The 20,230-nt window shown below is 38.7% G+C and overlaps 2 protein-coding genes across 3 annotated transcripts in view; one reads left to right on the forward strand and one right to left on the reverse strand.

Annotated features, from left to right (window-relative positions):
• The window catches only part of STOML1 (stomatin like 1), a 67,774-nt gene extending 51,245 nt beyond the window's left edge, over window positions 1-16,529 (forward strand). The window contains exon 7 of one of the 2 annotated variants that reach the window (XM_031956636.1): window positions 16,239-16,529. In XM_031956636.1, the coding sequence (XP_031812496.1) occupies window positions 16,239-16,270 (32 nt within the window). In that variant the 3' untranslated portion in view covers window positions 16,271-16,529. Of the gene's footprint in view, window positions 1-9,673; window positions 10,626-16,238 lie in introns of those variants that run through there. The other variant, XM_031956637.1, reaches the window with a different exon arrangement.
• The window catches only part of LOXL1 (lysyl oxidase like 1), a 45,191-nt gene that overhangs the window by 1,177 nt on the left and 23,784 nt on the right, over window positions 1-20,230 (reverse strand). Inside the window, exons 2-6 of the mRNA XM_031956633.1 lie at window positions 15,934-16,042; window positions 7,550-7,687; window positions 6,186-6,342; window positions 5,004-5,099; window positions 2,570-2,685 (exon numbers count right to left, since the gene is read on the reverse strand). Of these exons, the coding sequence (XP_031812493.1) occupies window positions 2,570-2,685; window positions 5,004-5,099; window positions 6,186-6,342; window positions 7,550-7,687; window positions 15,934-16,042 (616 nt within the window). The remainder of the gene's footprint in view (window positions 1-2,569; window positions 2,686-5,003; window positions 5,100-6,185; window positions 6,343-7,549; window positions 7,688-15,933; window positions 16,043-20,230) is intronic.

Raw genomic sequence — 20,230 nt, forward strand, 5'->3', positions numbered from 1 at the left:
CAACATGGGACCAAGTTTCATAATGACTATGATTAGACCACAGATTTGGCGCAGAAAGGGGCTCGATAAGTCTGTTAATTTTGCTGATGAGGAAACAAAAACCTCAGTTAGTGAAAGTCTGAGGTGGGGTTTAAATCCAAATCCTCCTGACTTTAAGGTCAGTGCCCTGCTATGACCTCATGATTTGGCAGCTACAAGTATAGGTCTGATTTTGGATTGTGAGTCTATCATCCAAGGACCAATGGTCAATGCAGAAGGATTCATCATAATGGTCATCACCAAGAGGGATGGGATTTTTTTAGTGGGTGGGAGGAATCCTGGCCAGAAAACTGGAATGGGAGTCTAAAAAGCCAGTTTCTAGTCCTAGATTAACTACCAACTCAACTTGTACCTTTGGTCATATTATTTAGTCTCTTTGTTGGATCAACCAGTTGGTCCTGGGGCCATGTCCCAAGTCACATCACTCATTATTCATCCTTCCAAATTAACCCTTAATAGAGATTCATGGAGGCAGAGGAAACTGGAGGGTTTGGGGATGGGGCCATCCCCTCACTTGATCTTTGTTCTGCCTACTTTTTTAAGCTCATAGAAAACCTCAGCACCAGCTCAGAGAGAAACTCCAGACCAACTTAGACAAGTTCCTTGGGCCAGCTTGAGACTATCACAGGATGAGATCAGAGAGACTCTTGGAACAAGCTCTCTATCCATTAGAGGTTTCATTGAAAGAGTCCCATAAAGCCAACCAAACAACATTCATCTCCACCCTGGATCATTTTTCATTCCCTAACCATAACTGGGACTGTCTGGAAATTCTATTTTTCTGCCTTCCTTCTTTAAAGTCCATTAAAAAAGTGTCTCTCTTTTATTTTTCAAAAAATGTTGTCAAAACCAACAGGCGTCTCATGGCCTTTCTGGGAAAACTTCATTCCTAGATTCCTGTTTGTCCTGGCTCCTCTAGAGTGTGGTTGGAGTCACAGAGAAATATTAATAGCCTTGTTTCATTGAACTCTGAAGCTCTTTCCAAACACTTATGTAAAATGTTTGGAAGAGAGCACAGTGTGGATTTCCACAAAGTGATGGAGTCTACAAGGAGAAAACCTGTCCCAGAAGCCCCAAGGCAAACAGAATGGGCTATTCTGCCGCCTGATTCTCCCATTCTTTTGTTGAGTGGCTTTTCTAGTTCAGTTGCATCTTCTGTGGAAAAGATGTGCTGCCTTTTTCCTCTTTTGGCAGAAGGAGGTAGATCAATGCAGGCCTCCATAACCTATGTCTCAGTGGCTGCTGATATCCTTTCCCAGATTACCCCTGACCTGCTTTCTTGGCTCCATGGTCTGCTTGGGCAAAGTGAGACTATGATGAGAAATCTGGAAAAATGCCCTACTTTTCTTCCTCCAATTTAGATAAGCCATATTTAACTCACTTCAAACTGACTTTAAACTCCAACTTAATGTCAACTGTTGGAGGACTTTATCAGAATTTAAGTGCAAGGGGGTAGAGTTTCTGTTCTTTTTACTAATCTGGCTTAAGAGCAACCTATCTTGGTGGTTAAAATACAGTGCAAATAAGGTCAAGAAAATAGGGATTTTAAAACCTAGGTGGGTTAATTATCTGTGCTCGGTCTCTGTTAACAGATCGACTCCTAAAGCATAGTCTAAGCTCCTTCCTCAGGTACATCACTGACTGTGGTTATAGACTGCCCTTTAGTACCAACTACCGAATAATGACTAATTTTGACCACAAACTCCCTAATATGTCATAGAATGCTTCCTGACTCTAGCCACAGAATGATTCTGAACTCTGTTAACTGACCAGATCTTTAAGGTTTGTCACAGACAAATCCCTAATCTGGCCACAGGCTGACTGACCCCTCACCTCACTCACAGACTAGCTGTTTAATTATAGCCACAGACTCAACTCCCAACTCTTTAGCCCAAATTACACATTGCTCTCCAACTCTGATTATAGACTGATAATCTGATTGTTTAATTGCCTCAAAAATGCATATAAATGGTTCTTGGGGGAACCAGATATGAGACCGTGGATGGCTCAGATATACTGTCAGATCTACGTCTTACTATCTACTTATGTGAACATAAAGGACCAAAATGTTATCTAAACCAACCAGAGCATGCCTTATGTGTGCCCCAGCTAAGTGATTTCCATAATCACACCTAAGTGGGTTATTCTAACTTCCCTTACTAATTGGGCACTCTATAGAAGAAGTCAGGTTTGGGGTCCCGAGTGAATTTCTACAACTGTAGCTTTATCAAATTGAACATGTTTGGTTCAATCATCTACATGATCCATTTCTATAGGATCCTGGGAGATCAGATGATCTCTAGAGTATTTTTGGTTTAATTGTTTTTAAAGCCCTCAAATTAAAACAAAAACAAAAACAAAAACTTTTCTCTTCCTCCCCCCACAGCTCCATCCTTTCTCCTCCTTCTTTGTTTGGCTCACTGGTTTACCATTTCCTTGGACCTCCAGTGTTTTCCTACCCAAAGTATACATAAGGCAGCCTGAAAGAAGGGAAGAAAGGGTCCCTTGAGGGTCTCATGGGGCTTCTTACTGGGCAATTTTGCAGTTCGTGGTGGCAACATAGCGTCCGGTGTAGTGGATGTTGCATCTCACAACATTGTTGGTAAAGTCAGACTCCTGCACGATGTACTTTGGGTTTACTTGTACCTATGAGACAAATAGGGATGGAAAGAGATGGGAAACTTGGTCATCCTCTTTTATTTCAAGTCTTCCTTCCTGATAGTTTAGCTCTAGTCCATGAAATTGGAATATTATGGAATACAGCAGACCTAGGAGGGATTTAGTGATAAACTAGCCTGATTCTCTTTATTTTAAAGAGAAATAAACCAAGAGCTAGAATGGCAGAACTGGAGCCAGAACTCAGTATTTATGACTTTTCATTCAATGGTCTCTCAGCAGTGAATGTACCTGGCCACTCAGATAGACAATGGTGAGAGAAACAATACAAAGGAAAGTAACAACATTATTCCTTTCCCTCCCTTTCTTAGAAAAATTCAAGGCCTTCCCCAAAACAATGGGGATTTTTCAATCCCATTCTATATTTATGATTCTAGAAGAGACATTTTTTTGACAAATAGAACATGCTGCTACTCAAATACCAATGTAAAATAAGCATGATTCACAGATAATGGGTTCCAAGCATTGCCACTATTCACCTGTAACAGATATACTGTCAAATCTTAATATTTTTGACTCTGTTTTTTGTTTTGTTGTTTATGAGTGTGTGTGTGTGTGTGTGTGTGTGTGCACCTTATTTGTGAGTTATTTAAAATAACGTGATTATGGAATTTTTTTAGTGCTAGGTTATAAACTTTTAGATGCCAAAAATCATAGCTTACTCATTCTTGCATCCCCACAGTATAAACAATTTTTAAAAAAAAATCTCACTTAATGTTAGTGCCTTCCATCTGCTGATTATTTTCAATTGATCTTGCATAGATCTTGTTTGTGCAGTTATTTTTCTGTGGTTTCTCCCCCATTAGACTGTGAGATCCTTGAGAGCAGGATCTGTATTTTGCTTTTCTTTATATTTTTAGTGCTTATCCTAGTGCCTGGTACAAAGTGGGCACTTAATAAATGCTTGTCAAATGACTGAAAAAATGTACTGGATGAATAAACTTTTAAAAGGACACAAGCAGAGATTACCCCAATCTTGCTTTAATGAATAGTTAAGGGTAGGTTGTTATTAGTACATTAGAGGTTTGTATGTAAACAAGGCAGTGTGTGATGCTGAAAAGTGCACTAGTTTTGGAATTAGAGAAGAAGTTGGGCTTAAATCCTGCCCCCAACATGTATTGGTTGGGGGACCATGGGCAGCTCACTTCATCCTGATGAGTTTCAGATTTCTTCACTTTCAAATTGTGTGCTTATTATGGGGCTGAAATAAGACAATGTAGGTAATGTGCTTTTCCAACCTAAAAGTAACATATACATCTCTGTTATCACATAGTTTGTTAAAATAACAAAGCATATTTCAGTGGCTTGAATTTACAAAGCATATTACCTCCACTGCTTCATCTGATCTTTACACCAATATGGTAAATAGGATTAGTATTGTGATCACTTCCTAGCTGAGGAAAATAAGCTCACAGAGATGAAACAATTTATCCAGGAATCCAGTTAGCAAGCCATGGGTCAGCATTGATAATCTGAGACCAGTACACTTCCTATCATATATGCTGCCTCTTCTGTTATCATGTTATATTCATCTGTTTAACTATATCCCTCATAATTTCATTTTCATGGTTCATTAGCTCAATAAAAAGTGATGAAGTTTCATAGAAGAATGATTCCAAATTCCACAAGTAGGATTTAAATGGACCTGAATAGAGGGGGCCAACTCCCTTTCATTACACAGAACACTCAGTTTAGGATCTGAGGTGTAAAGCGTAAAGTCCTATTCTCTAGGAGGGCGTTCAGAATAATAATGTTCTGCTCCCACTGAGAAAGAAGGGCTTAATTAGTTAAGAAGGAAGCTTTGACCCAAGGTCTGGGGACTCTGGGATGTGCTGCTTACAACAGGCTGTATTGTACCTCCTCTCTGAGGAGGGCAGAGATGCCTCAGGGATGGTTCAGAAGGCCACTTTGCCCAAGGAAGGAGCATGGATCAGATGCCCTTTTTTATCCTTCCTGGTCTTTAGATGTCCTACTGTATTTTTAATGTCAATAATACTGCCACTGAAATGCCCTTGCCAAAGGCTTTATTATGATCTTTTGAGGTGTGTGATGTTTATGAATCTTTTTAGAAAGTATACATCTTGTCTCTCTCCTCCTTTTCCACACTAATAGAATGCTTTAGTTATTCAATTATGAGCATTTGCAGATGATTTTGGATAAACACTGCATCTTTTACTTTTTGCTCAGATGTATCTAGATGCAGAGGCAAGATCCATTTTTCTGAGGAAATTGTTCCTTGTTTTCATCCCCTAGTGTTAGTGCCTCTCTTGGTTGTCATGGAAACCTACCTTGAGGATGTAGTTGCCAGGCTGCACATCAGTGATGTCAATCCATTGGCAGTCAATGTCAGCATTGTATGTATCATAGCATCCTGGACTCAGGCCCTGGGGAGAGAGAAGTGGAGGGAGAACAGAATTCTTTAGGCTACTCACCTCCCACACTGTGCTCTTTATTCAAATCCTTTTTTTTTTTATTGATCCTCAGGACTGACTGATGCTGTTCAGGTCTAGTGGTTGGTAGAAGATTGAATCATCTTTTATTTCAAATCTTCCTTCTTGATATTTTGGAATTTCCATGTATTTCCATAAAATTGGAATACTATGGAATATAGCATACCTGGGAGGGATTTAGAGATAATCCAGCTGATTTTCTTTATTTTAAGGGGAAAAAACCAAGGCTTAGAGTGATTGAATAATTTGCCCAAATTAGTGGCAGAATTGGGCTCAGAACTCAGAATTTATGACTCTTCTTTCAATGGTCTCTCAGATTTCAAGTCACCTCTCACAGCAGGGCTAGGAAAGAAGGCATGGTGAAAGGGCTGACGCCAAAGAGGCAGACAGAGGTAGAGTTGTAAGAGAGCCCTGAAAGAATCTGAAAAATCAGTAAAGAAAAAGTCAAATCTTTATACTCAACATTATTTCCCTGGACAAAAGGACAGTAACAATGAAAGAAAAGGATTTCTCATTGTTAGTTAATCCAGGGAATTGTAATCACTGGCCACTTCAATCTTATCGGCTTTATGGACCCCATTAAATTCCTAAAAGATTTGGAAGATTCCCAGCCATCCCTTCTCTCTCCTCCTCCTCATCTCTTTCCTAAAAGATTTGGAAGATTACCAGATCAGCCCTTCTGTTTTCTTCCTCATCCTTTATTATTAATCCTTACAAACCCCTTACATTAATCAATCCCTCAATCTATTCCATATTATTAAGTATACAGTGAGTGCTCCGTAAAGACACTGATGTATATTTAGTAGGTGTTTTTGTTTTCTGGTTATTATTTTGCTGTGTAGAGACTTACCTATGATCATGCAACTGCTTGCACATGTCAGAGATAGATTCAGACTTATATTCTATCCACTAAACACAGTGTTTCACCAGAAAGGAGCCATAGACTTTCCTTTAGCTTTTTCTATTGGACAGAGCCCCCTTTCACACTTCTGTTGCCTTCCCACTCTCTCCCTCACTGACCTGTGTGTGGGAAGTACAGGCATAGCGTTTCAGGTTGCCAAAATCGCACGTGGTGTCCTCTAGGCAGAAGCTGGCCTTGTGACCTTCAGCCACTTTTCTGCCTGTGGTAGCATCCAGCAGGTCATAGTGGCTGAACTCATCCATGCTGTGATAATGCCTGCAAGGAACAGAGATGCTCAGCTGTGGCTTGCTATGCAGTAAATGCCTCAGTGCTGACCAAGGTGCTGAACAAAGATCCAGATAGTAATAGAGAATCCCCAGCCTCTGTGGTCCATGGGTCGTTTCCAATCCTTCTTCACTTCCCCTTTTACCCATCTTCTTATCTGCCTTTCCCAAAAGATGGACTGATGAGACAGAGGCCCAGGTATTAATAGAGAACCCCCATCATCTGTAGTCCATGGGTCTTTTCCCTTTATACCATTTCTGGCTGCTTCACTTTTCCCTTTGTTCATCATCTTATCTGCCTTTCCTAAAAGATGGGCTGATGAGACAGAATTGAATCTTCTGCCTGCTCTTTGGTATGAATGTGGGAATCAGGTCTTTCCCAATAGGACTTTCACATACCTTCATCCAAATTTAGTGACCTTTTACTCCCTATCCTCTCAGCATCCCTGGGACCCATACTGCTCCACACTGTCTTAAGCTCATACCCTTTCTTTTTGATATCTACATATTTTGCCCCTTTACTTTAATTCACATTAAATTTTCACAAAGGTCTTGAATGCCTTCTTTCTTTCAAAATATTCATGATTTAATTGATGGCTAAACTTTCTCCCCTGCTCTTGATAATATAACAACATGAGTTGTTATAACCCTCAAAATTTTCATCACCTGGTGATCAGTCTTCTGGTGGTGAGCATTCTCTGCATTTAATTAGACTGGTTCTCTGCTGCCAATCATATATTCTTCTTGGCCCACACTCAAAACTTTTTCAAGGTACATGCATAACCTTTCCAAGGTTTCCCTTTTCAAGTTGGTAGCACCTTTCAGAACATTTTCTTCATAACCCCAAGTCAGGATAAAATACTGGGAGTCAATTTTAGACAAAGATATAATTCTCTACAGGTGGAATTTCAGCTCACTAGAAGAAATATTTTTGGACAGTGGGAAAAACCTTCCTGGTACCCTTTGTATCACATGATAAAGGCAGTTATTCTATATTAGAGTTAAAGTACCTCTACCAGTAGTTTGTTATAATATGCAGATGTTCCTTTTCTGAATCCAAAAGACAAACAGGTACATAAAAGCAGAAAAAAGAGCCCTCCAATAGGAAGGCTGGCAGGATGTCTAGAGGTATCTGTCCTTATGCCATCTGCCTATATTTCCCTAATCCCTTTTTGTTGCTTCTGAGAACCATTACTTACTGGTGACAGCTGTGCCATTCCCAGGTGTGGCGGGGCCGATTGGGCAGAAAGTCAGCTGAGCCCTGGTTCTTCACTCGTTGAGGAAACCTCAGTAAGACACGTACATCATAGTCCGTAGCCTCAGGGCTATAAGCAGTGCTGGAGGGAAAAGGACAGGGAAGAATATCAGGAGAATTATCACTATTACCTCTGTCACCTTGACCAACCCAATGATTTCACTGGTGTTTATGGAAAATATTAGGGGACTTACTCTTGGAAGAAATAGTCTCAACTTTAATTAAGCTTAAATATTCATTGAATGTCTGTGCACATGGCATTAACATATGGGCTGGGGAGATGGATGATATGAATCATATTCCCTACTTTTATGTAGCTTACAGTCTAATGAAGGATAATACATGTACACAGATAAACATAACATGAAGCAGAATGTTATTGGTATTAAGGAGAATGATATCCAAAGTACAATGAGAGACTTAAGGGAAAAGATCATGGGATCACAAATCTAAGATGGAAAGGGAAATAAGAAGTTAGCTCCTCCAACACTCATTTTACAGACGATGCTGACTTGCTATAGTCACTTGGCTTGTGAGCTCCAGGAACTGGAATTAAGCTCAAGTCCTCTGATGAGAAGGTGAGTGATCTTTCCACTGTACCACACTGCCTCACTTAAGAAGTGTTTGGGGGGCGATCCAGGAACACTTTGTGGAGGAGATGTCTCCTGGGTTGGTCCTTAAAGAAAGGCAGAGATTTTAATGGTTGGGAATCCATTCCAGGAAGGGGGCTGGCATGAACCTAAACAAATATCCATAGATGGAAAAAATCTTCATAAGAATAGAAGATAGCATATGGTCCAAATGGTGAAGACAGCACTTAGAATACTACCAACACCTCCAGCATGATGGCTAAACATTGCCAAAGAAGTAGCAATGGCAAGAAAGTTGGATTTGGAGCCGGAGGTTTGGGAGGGATTATTCCAGCAAGTGACCTGGCTTCTTTGGGTTTTAGTTACCTGATCCACAACATGAGGTCCAGACGGCCTCTATGTTCCTTCTGAATTCTACACTATATGAAACAACATGGTGTGATGGCTTAGTGATTTAGAGTCAAAAGACCAAAGTTCAAATTCTGGCTCTGCTACTTACCACCTGTGTGAATTTAGGCAAGTCATTTGGCCATTCTAAGACTCAGTTTCCCTATCTGTAAAATGCAGAGGTTGTATAAGATGAGTCCTTTTTTTTTTAATTTTTTTTTTTATTTAATAGCCTTTTATTTACAGGTTATATGCATGGGTAACTTTACAGCATTAACAATTGCCAAACCTCTTGTTCCAATTTTTCACCTCTTACCCCCCACCCTCTCCCCCAGATGGCAGGATGACCAGTAGATGTTAAATATATTAAAATATAAATTATATACACAATAAGTATACATGACCAAACCGTTATTTTGCTGTACAAAAAGAATCAGACTCTGAAATATTGTACAATTAGCTTGTGAAGGAAATCAAAAATGCAGGTGGGCATAAATATAGGGATTGGGAATTCAATGTAATGGTTTTTAGTCATCTCCCAGAGTTCTTTCTCTGGGTGTAGCTGGTTCAGTTCATTACTGCTCCATTGGAAATGATTTGGTTGATCTCACTGCTGAGGATGGCCAAGTCCAATAAGATGAGTCCTAAGGTAACTTTTAGCCCTAATAGTGTGTGTTTCTGTAATGCAGTTAAATGGAGTCATATTGTAAAGGACCTTGAAGGCCAGAGTTTTGCTTAGTAGACTGCAGAATCAATGAAGGTTTTAGAACATTCAAGGAGTCCCCTAACTAGATATACAAGAATCCTACACATCAGAACAGCAGAGGGAGAGAAAAACTAAGAAATTCAGAGACATACAAACATTAAATCCAGGCTCACCAATTGAGGATTCCGAGTCTGAAATATTCATAGGTTTCTTTGGATTTCTTTTATTAAACTAAAATCTGCTATGTTGCTACTTCTACTAACTGGTCTTAGTTCTGTCCTCTGGGGCCAAGAAAAACAAGGTTAATTCATTTTCCATTGGCTAGCTCTTTTAATACTTGAAGAAAGCTATATCATATTTCTTTAAGTCTTTTCTTCTTCTTCAGGCTAAAGACTTCCAGTTCATCCAAAAGATCTTCATATGGCATGGCTCCCAGTCTCCCCACCATCATGGCTACCTTCCAGTGGAAGTGCTTCAGTTGGACATAGCCTTTTCAAAAAGTGGTGCACCTAACTGGAAGCAATTATCCAAATGCAGACTAAATGTAGACAGCATAGTATGGCTTTAAATTCCCTTCATCTGGACCCTATTTTTTCTATTAATGTACCCTAAGAGTGAATGAGTTCTTTCAGTTACCATGTACATTGATGACTCATAGCTTTACATCTATTAAAACAGTTGGGTTCTATTTGTACTGTTATCTATTCTGTCCTTGTATGGTTGCCTTTCTGAAATGAGGACTAGGATTTCAAAATTATTCTTACTGCATTTCATTTTATTAGATTCAGTCTATTTTTCTAGAGATCTCATCACTTTAGTAGCTAAAAGTTTGGATTCTTTATTCTAGCCCATTTTAGCCAACTTTCAGCCTAGGCTCCTTTATCAGGAACTCTATAATTTAGCTAGTTTCTTGACTCACAAAGTGATTAGTTGAAGATATTTTAAGAAGATGCTTTACCCCTCCTCCTTGTCCTTCTTTGCACTGTTTGTGGAAACCTAATTATCAACATTTCTTACAATATTATGAAAGAAATTGTCAAAAACTTTCAGAAAATGAAGTATGTTAGCTATGACACTCTACTGATCTGCAAATCTAGTAAATCTATTTCAAATGGTAAACACTATCAGCCTACCATGAGTTATTCTTTTGTGTGTGTTTGAAACGAAATATTTAATTTAACTAAGGAACCGACAATCATTAACAAATATGACGCAGAATTTCTCAATATGTTTGGGAAACGAAGTAATAAAAATTGATAATTATGACATTAATTCCAAAGTAATCTTGAGCTTCCTTATTCTTCATTTAAAAATAATTTATTTTATTTATTTTCCAACTTTATTATTATTTTATTATATATTATGTGTTGATACATTATGATATAAACATTATGCTTGTTATTTCTATATTACTTATTTATTAACTTTAAATATCAAGAAAACCTTGTGAATGTTAGAATGTAAGCCCCTTAAAGGGAGAGGCTGTTCTTGTTTCTGTCTTCTGCCAGAAAGCTAGCCTGGCTTAGTGGACAGAGATCTGGCCATAAAGTCAGAAAAACTCTTTGGCTTGATCACATACTGGCTGCGTGGTCTTGGACAAGTCATCTCTAAGATTATATGTTGCAGAGAGTTGTTGACCTCTAGTGGTAGAGAAATTGTCTTCATTTGGAAGTTCCCTACAGCAATGAAATCAGAGATGCATTTCCTATTTCCAGTGCCTAATACAGTGCCTGTCATATAACAAGTATTTATATATGCTTATAATATTGAACTCACTTATAACTTATTACACACTTATAACTATAACTTATTTATAATTATATATACATATATAATTATAACTATTTACATGTAAACATTAACTTATATGTTCCTATATCCCCATCATATCTTATTGGTCACTTTCTCCATGTCTAGTCCATAAATCCATATCTGTTCTTGGCTATTCATCTCAGTACTTTGTATATTCTTTATTTCTTTCATATAGTTGTAGAATGGTTCTGATTTTTTCAGTTTGTATTCAACCTTTCTAAATTTCATGTTCTTCAAATTTCTGATACATATAATATAATATTACTTTATACCGACATATTTCTTGACTCACTCCCCAACCACTGAAATTTAGTTCAAGGCAAGTCAACAAATACTTATTAAGTGCGTATTATGTGCCAGGTACTGTTTTAACCACTAGGATCCAAAAAAAAAAAAAGACAAAAATAAAGTCTCTGCCCTCTAGGAACTCAAAAGTCCACTGTTGTTTGTTCTTCATTCTTGAAGACCATCATGACATCACAGAGATGGAGCCATGACATGTAAGTGAATTGGATTAGAGGGAAGAAGAACAGTGTAAGGTCATCAACCTCAAATTTCTCTTAGATATAAATCAGGACAACTGGAGATGGCCCAGGATACAGTGGGAGACCTTGGCCTTTTAAGCTAAGGCCCAATTAGTAATTAAGACTAAGTAAGAAAAAATGAGGTCCCCAAAATGGCTCTTTTTTATATAGTCAAAAAAGAAATACAGAAAGAACTTGCCTATCATCATAGCATCATAAAAGTAGTAAGAACCAGAGTGGAATTCAAATCCAGATTTTCAAATCCTAAGTTCATTGCACTTTCTTTACAAGTTCTACAAAAACACATTGGTATTTTGGTTAATATGACATATAATCTCCAAAGTACTTTAAGGTAGTCTTTTTAATTATGTTGACCAGACCCATCTATGAGCACTGAATTTCATTCCTATTATTCAGATCATCTTTTATTTGCCAAAATATTTTTAAAACTATTTTTATAAAAGTAATATGTCTAGACATATATTAATTTATTTCTAGACATATACATAAATGTAGATTTATTCAGTATTGTTGCAAATTGAGGTTTTACTTAAAAATAACAGATTGTTATTCTTGAATGATGATATTCTTGTTCAGTCATGTCTGACTCTTCATGATCCCATTTGGAATTTTGTTAGAGAGAATTTTTGTTTGCCATTTCCTTCTTTAACTCCTTTTACAGATGAGGAATTAAGGCAAACAGGGTAAAGTGGCTTGCCCAGCTGATACAACTAGTATGTGTCTGAGGCCAGAATTGAACTAAAGAAGATGAATCTTCCTGATTCTCAGTCTAGTGCTTTATCTACTTTTGCCCCATCTCTGCCCCCATTCTTGAATGACAGTATATGAAAAAACAAACATTTGTTTATTGTCATTATATATTGTGCAATTGGTGATGGATTTTCTATGTAAACATTCATGTCATCTGAAAATAATGATAATCTGATCTCCTTTTGTACATTAATCCATTTATTACTGGAATTTCTAGCATTTCTAATACCACTGAATAGAAATGGCTAAAATTAGGCACCCTTTTTTATCCCTGTTTCTTGTAAAAATACTTCTCATGTTTCTTCATTGCATATAATGCTGTATCCTACTTTATATAAACATTTCTTCGATGTTGAGGGATAATAATTTTATTCTTTTTTCACAGTTTTCTTTCTTTTGCAACCATGAATAAATACCTTATTTTACTGGAGGAATTTTAGGAATCTATTGTTAAAAGATTTAAAGATATTTTTCTTTTTAATAGCTTCTGGTTTTCCTAATATTGAACTTTTCTTACATTGTTGACATAAATTTCACTGGGCTAGAATGAAGAAATTTTAAAAATGTGGTGGTATTTTCTATTTGCTAATAATTTTACTTGGAATTTTCACATCCATATTCATTAATGAATTTGGCCTAGACTTTTTCTTTTAAGTTTTGGTTTTATAAAGTTTAGACTTGACCATATTTTCCTCATAAAATGAATTGGGTACCAGTCCATCTTTCTCTAAATTTAGCAACATTCTTTGTAACATAGGAATTATTTGTTCTTTGGAGGTTTGGAAAAATTCCCCTGAAAATACCCTTTGATGTAGTAATTTTTTGCAAGGTAATTCACTGATGATTTGTCTCATTTGTTCTTTAAAGTTTGTTTATTTATCTATTTCATCTTATATTAATTTTGACAATTCATATTTTGCAAATATTTACTTATTTCATTTAAAATATCCAATTTGTGTACAGAATTCCTTAATGATATTATTAATTTTCCCTGCATTTTTATTATCTATTTTTATTTTAAATTGGTAAATGATGTTTTTTTTTTTTTTTAATTTTGGTGGGACTTTCTAATGTGTCAACATGATGGGGTTTTTTTTAAGCTCTTAGTTCCATTGATTAAAGTGATTCTTTTTCTTTTTCTATCCTATTCATTATTGCTCTTATATCTCTTTTTAATTTCCTTTGGAATATTACTGTGCTCTGTTAGCAATGTTTTTAAGTGTTGACAATTAATTTAATCTCAATTTTCCTTTTTTTAATTAAAGCCAAAAATTTTCTTCTAAAAATTACTCTAGTTGCATACCACAGATTTTGATGAGTTATCATTATCTTTGAAATATCATATCACTTGCTGAGTAAAAAGAGCAGGACCAGGAGATCATTATATACTTCAACAACAATACCATATGATGATTAATTCTGATGGATGTGGCCCTCTTCAACAGTGAGATGAACCAAATCAGTTCCAATAGAGCAGTAATAAATTGAACCAGCTACACCCAGCGAAAGAACTCTGGGAGATGACTATGAACCACTACATAGAATTCCCAATTCCTCTATTTTTGTCCACCTGCATTTTTGATTTCATTTACAGGTTAATTGTACACTATTTCAAACAGAGCAAATAACTGTATGGACATGTATACATATATTGTATTTAACATATATTTTAACATATTTAACCTGCCATCTGGGGAAGGGGGTGGGGGGAGGAGGGGAAAAATTGGAACAAAAGGTTTGGCAAGGTCAATGCTGAAAAATTACCCATGCGTATATCTTGTAAATAAAAAGCTATAATAAAAAAAGAAATATCATATCACTTTCTTCCTTAGTTTGCCTTTAATTTTAGTTTAGTATACTTTCTACTTTAGTTATGTTAAAAGATATTTTTTAGTTTTCAGGTAGCTTTAAAACTTTTATTAATGTTTCAGCTACATTTTCCCAGTTTTGTTATATCATAGTCTGATATAATAAAAAATGGAAATAAAGAGCATGAAAATAGAGTACATGTATTTCTGTCTTTTACCATTTATCCTTGGTTCCTTTAAGTCTAACTACGTGGTGACATGGTTTTCAGAATTGTCATCATTTTGGACTCTTTCTAATTTATAAATGTCCCATTTAGAACATGGTACCCTGAACTAACATAATACTGTAGAATGGTCAGCTCAGTAAAAGAGAGCTTAAATAAATCGGAGCAATCTATATATAAAGAGAGACTGAATCAAGGGAGTATTCCAGCAGAGTAGGCTGGTAATTGAGTAGATGGAGCTGGGAAGAATAGCTGGATCTGATGAAATTCATACCAAAGAAATCTGTGCTGAATGTGAATTTTGAAAACACTGAAGGATTAGTTTTTCAAGACATCTGAAAAAGAAGAGGATATCAAAAGATTTGGATTTTTAAAAGTGTTGGAGAGAATTAGTGGGAAGGGGAAAAAAGGTGACCAAGAGGATAGTAGTAACAATCGACTCACAAACCTAATTTTTTATCTCTATAATAAGCCCAGGACAGCTAGGTGGCACAATGGTTAGAGTGCTGGGTCTAGAGTAAAAAAAAATTTGTCTTTGTGAGATCAAATCAAGCCTTAGATACTTACTAGCTGTGTGACCCTGGAGAAGTCATTTAACCATGTTTGCCTCAGGTTCCTGGGTTTGTAAAATGAGCTAGAGAAGGAAATGGTCAAGTATCTCTGCCAAGAAAATCCCAAATGGGATCACAAAGAATGAACAATAACAATAATGTCCTTTGATATACTCCAATGCAGCAGGGGTGAAACATGATCCAGCAAAGGGGACTGAGAAGGGATGGTCATAGAGATAGAAGCAGAACTAGGAGAAACCAGTGACTCAAGAATTGGGGAGGAGAGTGTTTAGTACACTTCTAAACAGTTTCAATTGAGTAGTAAGAGCAGAAAACAGATGGAAAGGGATTGAAAAATGAATGTTTTTTTAAATGATTTTGGTTTAAAAAAAAGAGTTTACTCCCAGTGAATGAACAATTGCACACAACTTGAAATATAGCTAAGATATTTCTATCTTTTCCCATTTGATGAGAGTAGAATTAATCCTATTCACTACCCACTCCCTCTACTCCTAGGTACCTGCCAGAACTAATGTCAACAAAACAATTCCATAATCATATTCTCCATCTGTAAGGAATGAGTTGCCATGGAGATGTTCTGAGCTCTTGCCTCTTTCTCTCTATTTGAAGAAAAAGCAATGATGTAATTTAGGAAAGCTGAGGGAGGAATGATGATTCTGGAAATAAGAGCTCTCCATCCCCTGCCTTTGAAGAGGAAAATTTCTATAATTCTATAGTAATTCAGACCTGTGTGTGTAAGACTTTGATCCTGGGGCTCTGAGTGGGCAATTGGAAAGCAAAATTTTCCTTTTCAGGGAGAGAGGAATCAGGGATGAGGATTAGGTCTAATGTGATGTATCCAAGGCTACCTAGTGAGTTGGGACTGGAAATGAGTCAGTGGTATTACCCTCCACTGGACCCTCAGTCTTGCCATGATGTGGTCTGTACTTCTTACCTGGCCAGACACTTCTCCTCTGCTGCACAACGTAGTGAGTAGAGATGAGCTCTCTGGACGTAAGTAGAAGCCTGTACGTAATTGGGGTCAGGTACCAAGTCAGGGAGACCTAGAAGAGAGGGACAAAGATGAGAAAGATCTCTGGACTATTTAGGAGGCTTCTCCATCACTGCCATCTCTAGGCAGATTGAGACTCCATTCTTTTCAATTTTATTTCACATACTCATTTTAAATGTCCATCATGGGCAAATTGTACACTGTAGGAAGAAAACCTGGACTTGAATTCTACTTTTGATGCTCATTAGCTGCAGGTCCAGGCAACTCTCCAAGACTCTAAATGACAGATGTGAGACCAACAAGCATCAGTGAAAGGGGCTCTTTCACATCAGAAGAAAAGCTCTTACTGCTGTCAAATGGATCTTCCTAAAATTCAGGTCTGATCTACTATTCAACTATTGCCTCCTGGATAAAATATAAAATTTGTTTTGTCTTTTAAAGCCCTTCCTCACTTGACTCCATTGTCCCTTTCTTAAAAAGTCCTTTTGAACCTTTTTTTTTAAAAGAGTAATTATCTCTTTGTTACTAATTTCAGTTCTGAAAATTTAATTGATTAAATATTATGTTTCCATTAAAGGACATTTGTGGTCATTATCCTATGATAACTTTTTTTCATTTTTAAAAATAATAATAGCTTTTTATTTTTCAAGATACATGCAAAGATAGTTTTCAACATTCACCCCTACAAAATGTATTCCAAATTTCTCTCCCTCCTTCCCTTCTTCCCCCTCCCCTAAAACAGCAAGTAATCCAATATAGAGCCTTACTCCTTTCTACTTTCTCTGCCATCCTAGGATACCAACCCCCTGGTGCTTCCTTGCACCAAACACACAAAATTCCATGCCTGGAATGAACTCTACCTCCTGGCTTCCATCCTATCCCAGCTTGGATCCCATGTTCTACCATGTTTCTGATGCCTGTAATCTAACACCTTCTCTTTATTGATTATCTCAAAATTATCTTTTTTTAAAAAATTTTTATTATAGCTTTTTATTTGCAAGATATATGCATGGGTAATTTTTCAGCATTGACAACTGCAAAACCTTTTGTTCCAATTTTCCCCCTTCTTCCTTCCCACTCCCTCCCCCAGATGGCACGTAGACCAATACATGCTAAATATGTTAAAGTATATCTATCTTAAATACAATATATGTATACATGTCCATACTATTATTTTGCTGCACAAGAAGTTATTTCAGACTTTGAAATAATGTACAATTAACCTGTGAAGGAAATCAAAAATGCAGGCAGACAAAAATAGAGGGATTGGGAATTCTATGTAGTAGTTCACACTCATTTCCCAGAGTTCTTTCGCTGGGTGTGGCTGGTTCTATTCATTGCTGAACAAATGGAATTGATTTGGTTCATCTCATTGTTGAAGAGGGCCACGTCCATCAGAATTGATCATCATATTATCTCAAAATTATCTACAATACACCTTTTTTTCCCCCTGAGGCATTTGGGGTTGACTAGTCCAGAGTCACCCAACTATTAAGCACTACGTAACAGACCATCTGAACTCAGATCCCCTCGACTCCAGGGTACTGCTCCATCTAGCTGCCCCACCCTCCCCATATATCTTGATAGTATGCAGTTGTTTGCATGTTCTCTCCCTCATTATGCGGTGAAATCCTGAAGGGCAAGGACACAGCTCCAAGATTTCCCAGTGACTATCCTCAGAAGACCCCTCCTTTGCATCTGTCTCGGCCCTGGGGCAGCCTTTCGGGAGCCAAGGTGGCCTGTTGGGAGCTGGTGAGATAGGATTATCCCCTCTTAATAATGAGCAACCTGAGCAATTGCTCATTAAATGTCCGAGGCCACATTGGAACTCCCAGCTTCTAGTGTTAGTTAAGTTCAGAGCTCTAGCCAACGGGTCACTTAGTTGCCAATCTTTGATCCTAAAATCCCACAACATAACCTCCTCGGGCCTCAGTTTACCCTTCTGTAGAATAAGGCCCCTCCCCATTCTGGATCTGTGAGAAAGGGAGGGAGAATCGTTTAGGAGGAAAGGGGGAAACAGAGGGGAAAGGGACATGGGGCTAGGAAGGAGTGAGGTGAGTGACCACTGGGCAGGAAATGAACCCATCCGGCCATATGCAGGAGCAGGAAATTCCCAGGAGGGGGTGAACAGAGGAGGGAGCATGGAAAATCCTTTGTCCTGGGGCTGCTGACCCGGCAGGATTCCTAGACTGGGCTCTCGGCCTGACCTTTATTGAGTTTCCTTTGGCAAGGACCATGTTTCCCTCATGTAGTTCCATACAAAAAGTCCTTTTTTTGTGCCTCTGGCCAGGCCCTGAATCCCTCCCACTCCCTCCTCTCACCTTCTCTGGCTTTGTTCTGCCTCCTCCCCTCTCACACCTGCCTCGATACTGGACATTCCTCCTCCTTTCTTACCTGGGCTTATTTTTCCTCAGCCTCCAAGGCTGAGTTCACAGCCCATCTGCTCTATGAAGCTTTCACCAGCTGCTTTTCCCAAGCTCATTCTGCTCTAGCTGCTGCAGCCCCTTCCTGCCTATCCTCCCCTGACTGCTCCCCAGCCAGACAGAAGGTTCTCCCAGGCTCAGTTTCCCTATCTGTAAAAGAGATAAAAATGGCATCCCCTCTCCTAGGACTGTTGTGGACTCAGATGGCACACTGTATGGAAATTAAAGTGCTATATAGATACTGGGAGGTGCCGTGTAAAATGCACCTACTGCATTTGGAGTTAGCCAGCCCTGAATTCAAATCTGACCTCCAACTCTTACTAGCTGTGTGATCCTGGACAAATCACTGCATTCTATTGCCTCAGTTTCCTCATCTGTAAAATAAGCTGGAGAAGGAAAAGGCAAACCAGTATCTTTGCTAGGAAAACTCCAGATGAGGTCATGGTGATTCAGACATGACTAAACTGACCTAGAATTAGGGTTCTTACTGTAGCACTCAGAGAGAAAATGGAATATGGGGGAAAGTGCATGGGACTGAGGGTCAGGAAACTCAAATATTATGTCTGGTCTGCCATCGACGCTCACTTTCCTCTCCGTGTCTCAGTTTCCCCACCTGTATAATCAGGGTTTAGAGCTGGCTAGACTTCCGCATTCCATAATCCTGGCAGGGAGCAGACCCTCGGGGGCCATGATTTTTTCCTCCCTACCACCCTCCCCTCCGGAACCCCTGTAACAGCCGCTTGGCTCAGGCTGACACGGAAGGTCAGTTAGTTTTCTGACCCCTCCATCCCCCCCTTCACCTTCACAGCCCCTCCTCTCCCCTGGGCTCAGTGCCACTCAATAACTCACTCAGGGGCCTCTCCCAAGGCAGCCAGCACGACTTCACCCTCTAGGAATGAAGGGAGAGATTGGAGAATGGGGATGAGGTTAATCCTGGTGGGGGGCAGTGAGGGAGGAGGGCTACAGGGAGCCTTGGCCAGCAGCATCCCCATTACCCAAGGCCTCTGGAACGATTGCCTCATTTCCTAAGGGGCCCCAGACTCCAGTGGCCTTTTTGGCAGGAATAGAAGCAGCATTTCCAAGCGGGGACCTGGGACAGAGCATTTCCCTCCTTGGGGCCCCTGTTCCCAGAACATCAGGGACCTTCCTGGTGAATTCTCTCCTCCAGAGCTCAGGCCTGAGACAGTCTCGAAGCCCCATCTATGATCCTGCTTCCCATACAGAGTGAAATCCCCCTTCCCTGAGGATCCGTCCCCAGAGCGGGCGCAACTGCCTCTGCCCGGTCCTCTGTCTGGGGCTGCTCAGGGAGCAACTTGGAGGGGATGCTCTCACTCTTTCCTGTGTCATGGACCCCCCTTGGCAGGCTGGAGAAGCCCACGGACCCCCTCGCAGAGTCCAGGCTTTTATTTCACAAAATAAAGTGTACATGGAGCAATGAGGTGGGGCTGACCCTGGATTTAGGAGGATCAAATCTTGGGCACTTGACACTTGCTCACTGGGCAAGTCCCTTAACCCACCAGCCTTGCAAAAATCAAATACATTGTACAAGATCACAAAAAGTCAATTAAATTAAAATAGAGTAATTTTATAAAATCATATATATATATATATACACACACACACACACACACAATGCAGACTTGCATAGAATTGTCTTTGCGTATAGGAACATACATGTTTATATATGTTTGTGTGAACACGTCCATGTGCCTACACACATACATACATATAGGAACAGACTTATCTAAGTATACATTGTGCAGATCTATCTAGGTATATATTGTGTTCATGTATAGGAACATTTTTATATATAAACA

This window comes from Sarcophilus harrisii, chromosome 2, assembly GCF_902635505.1.
Source record: "Sarcophilus harrisii chromosome 2, mSarHar1.11, whole genome shotgun sequence".
Lineage (NCBI taxonomy): Eukaryota > Metazoa > Chordata > Mammalia > Dasyuromorphia > Dasyuridae > Sarcophilus > Sarcophilus harrisii.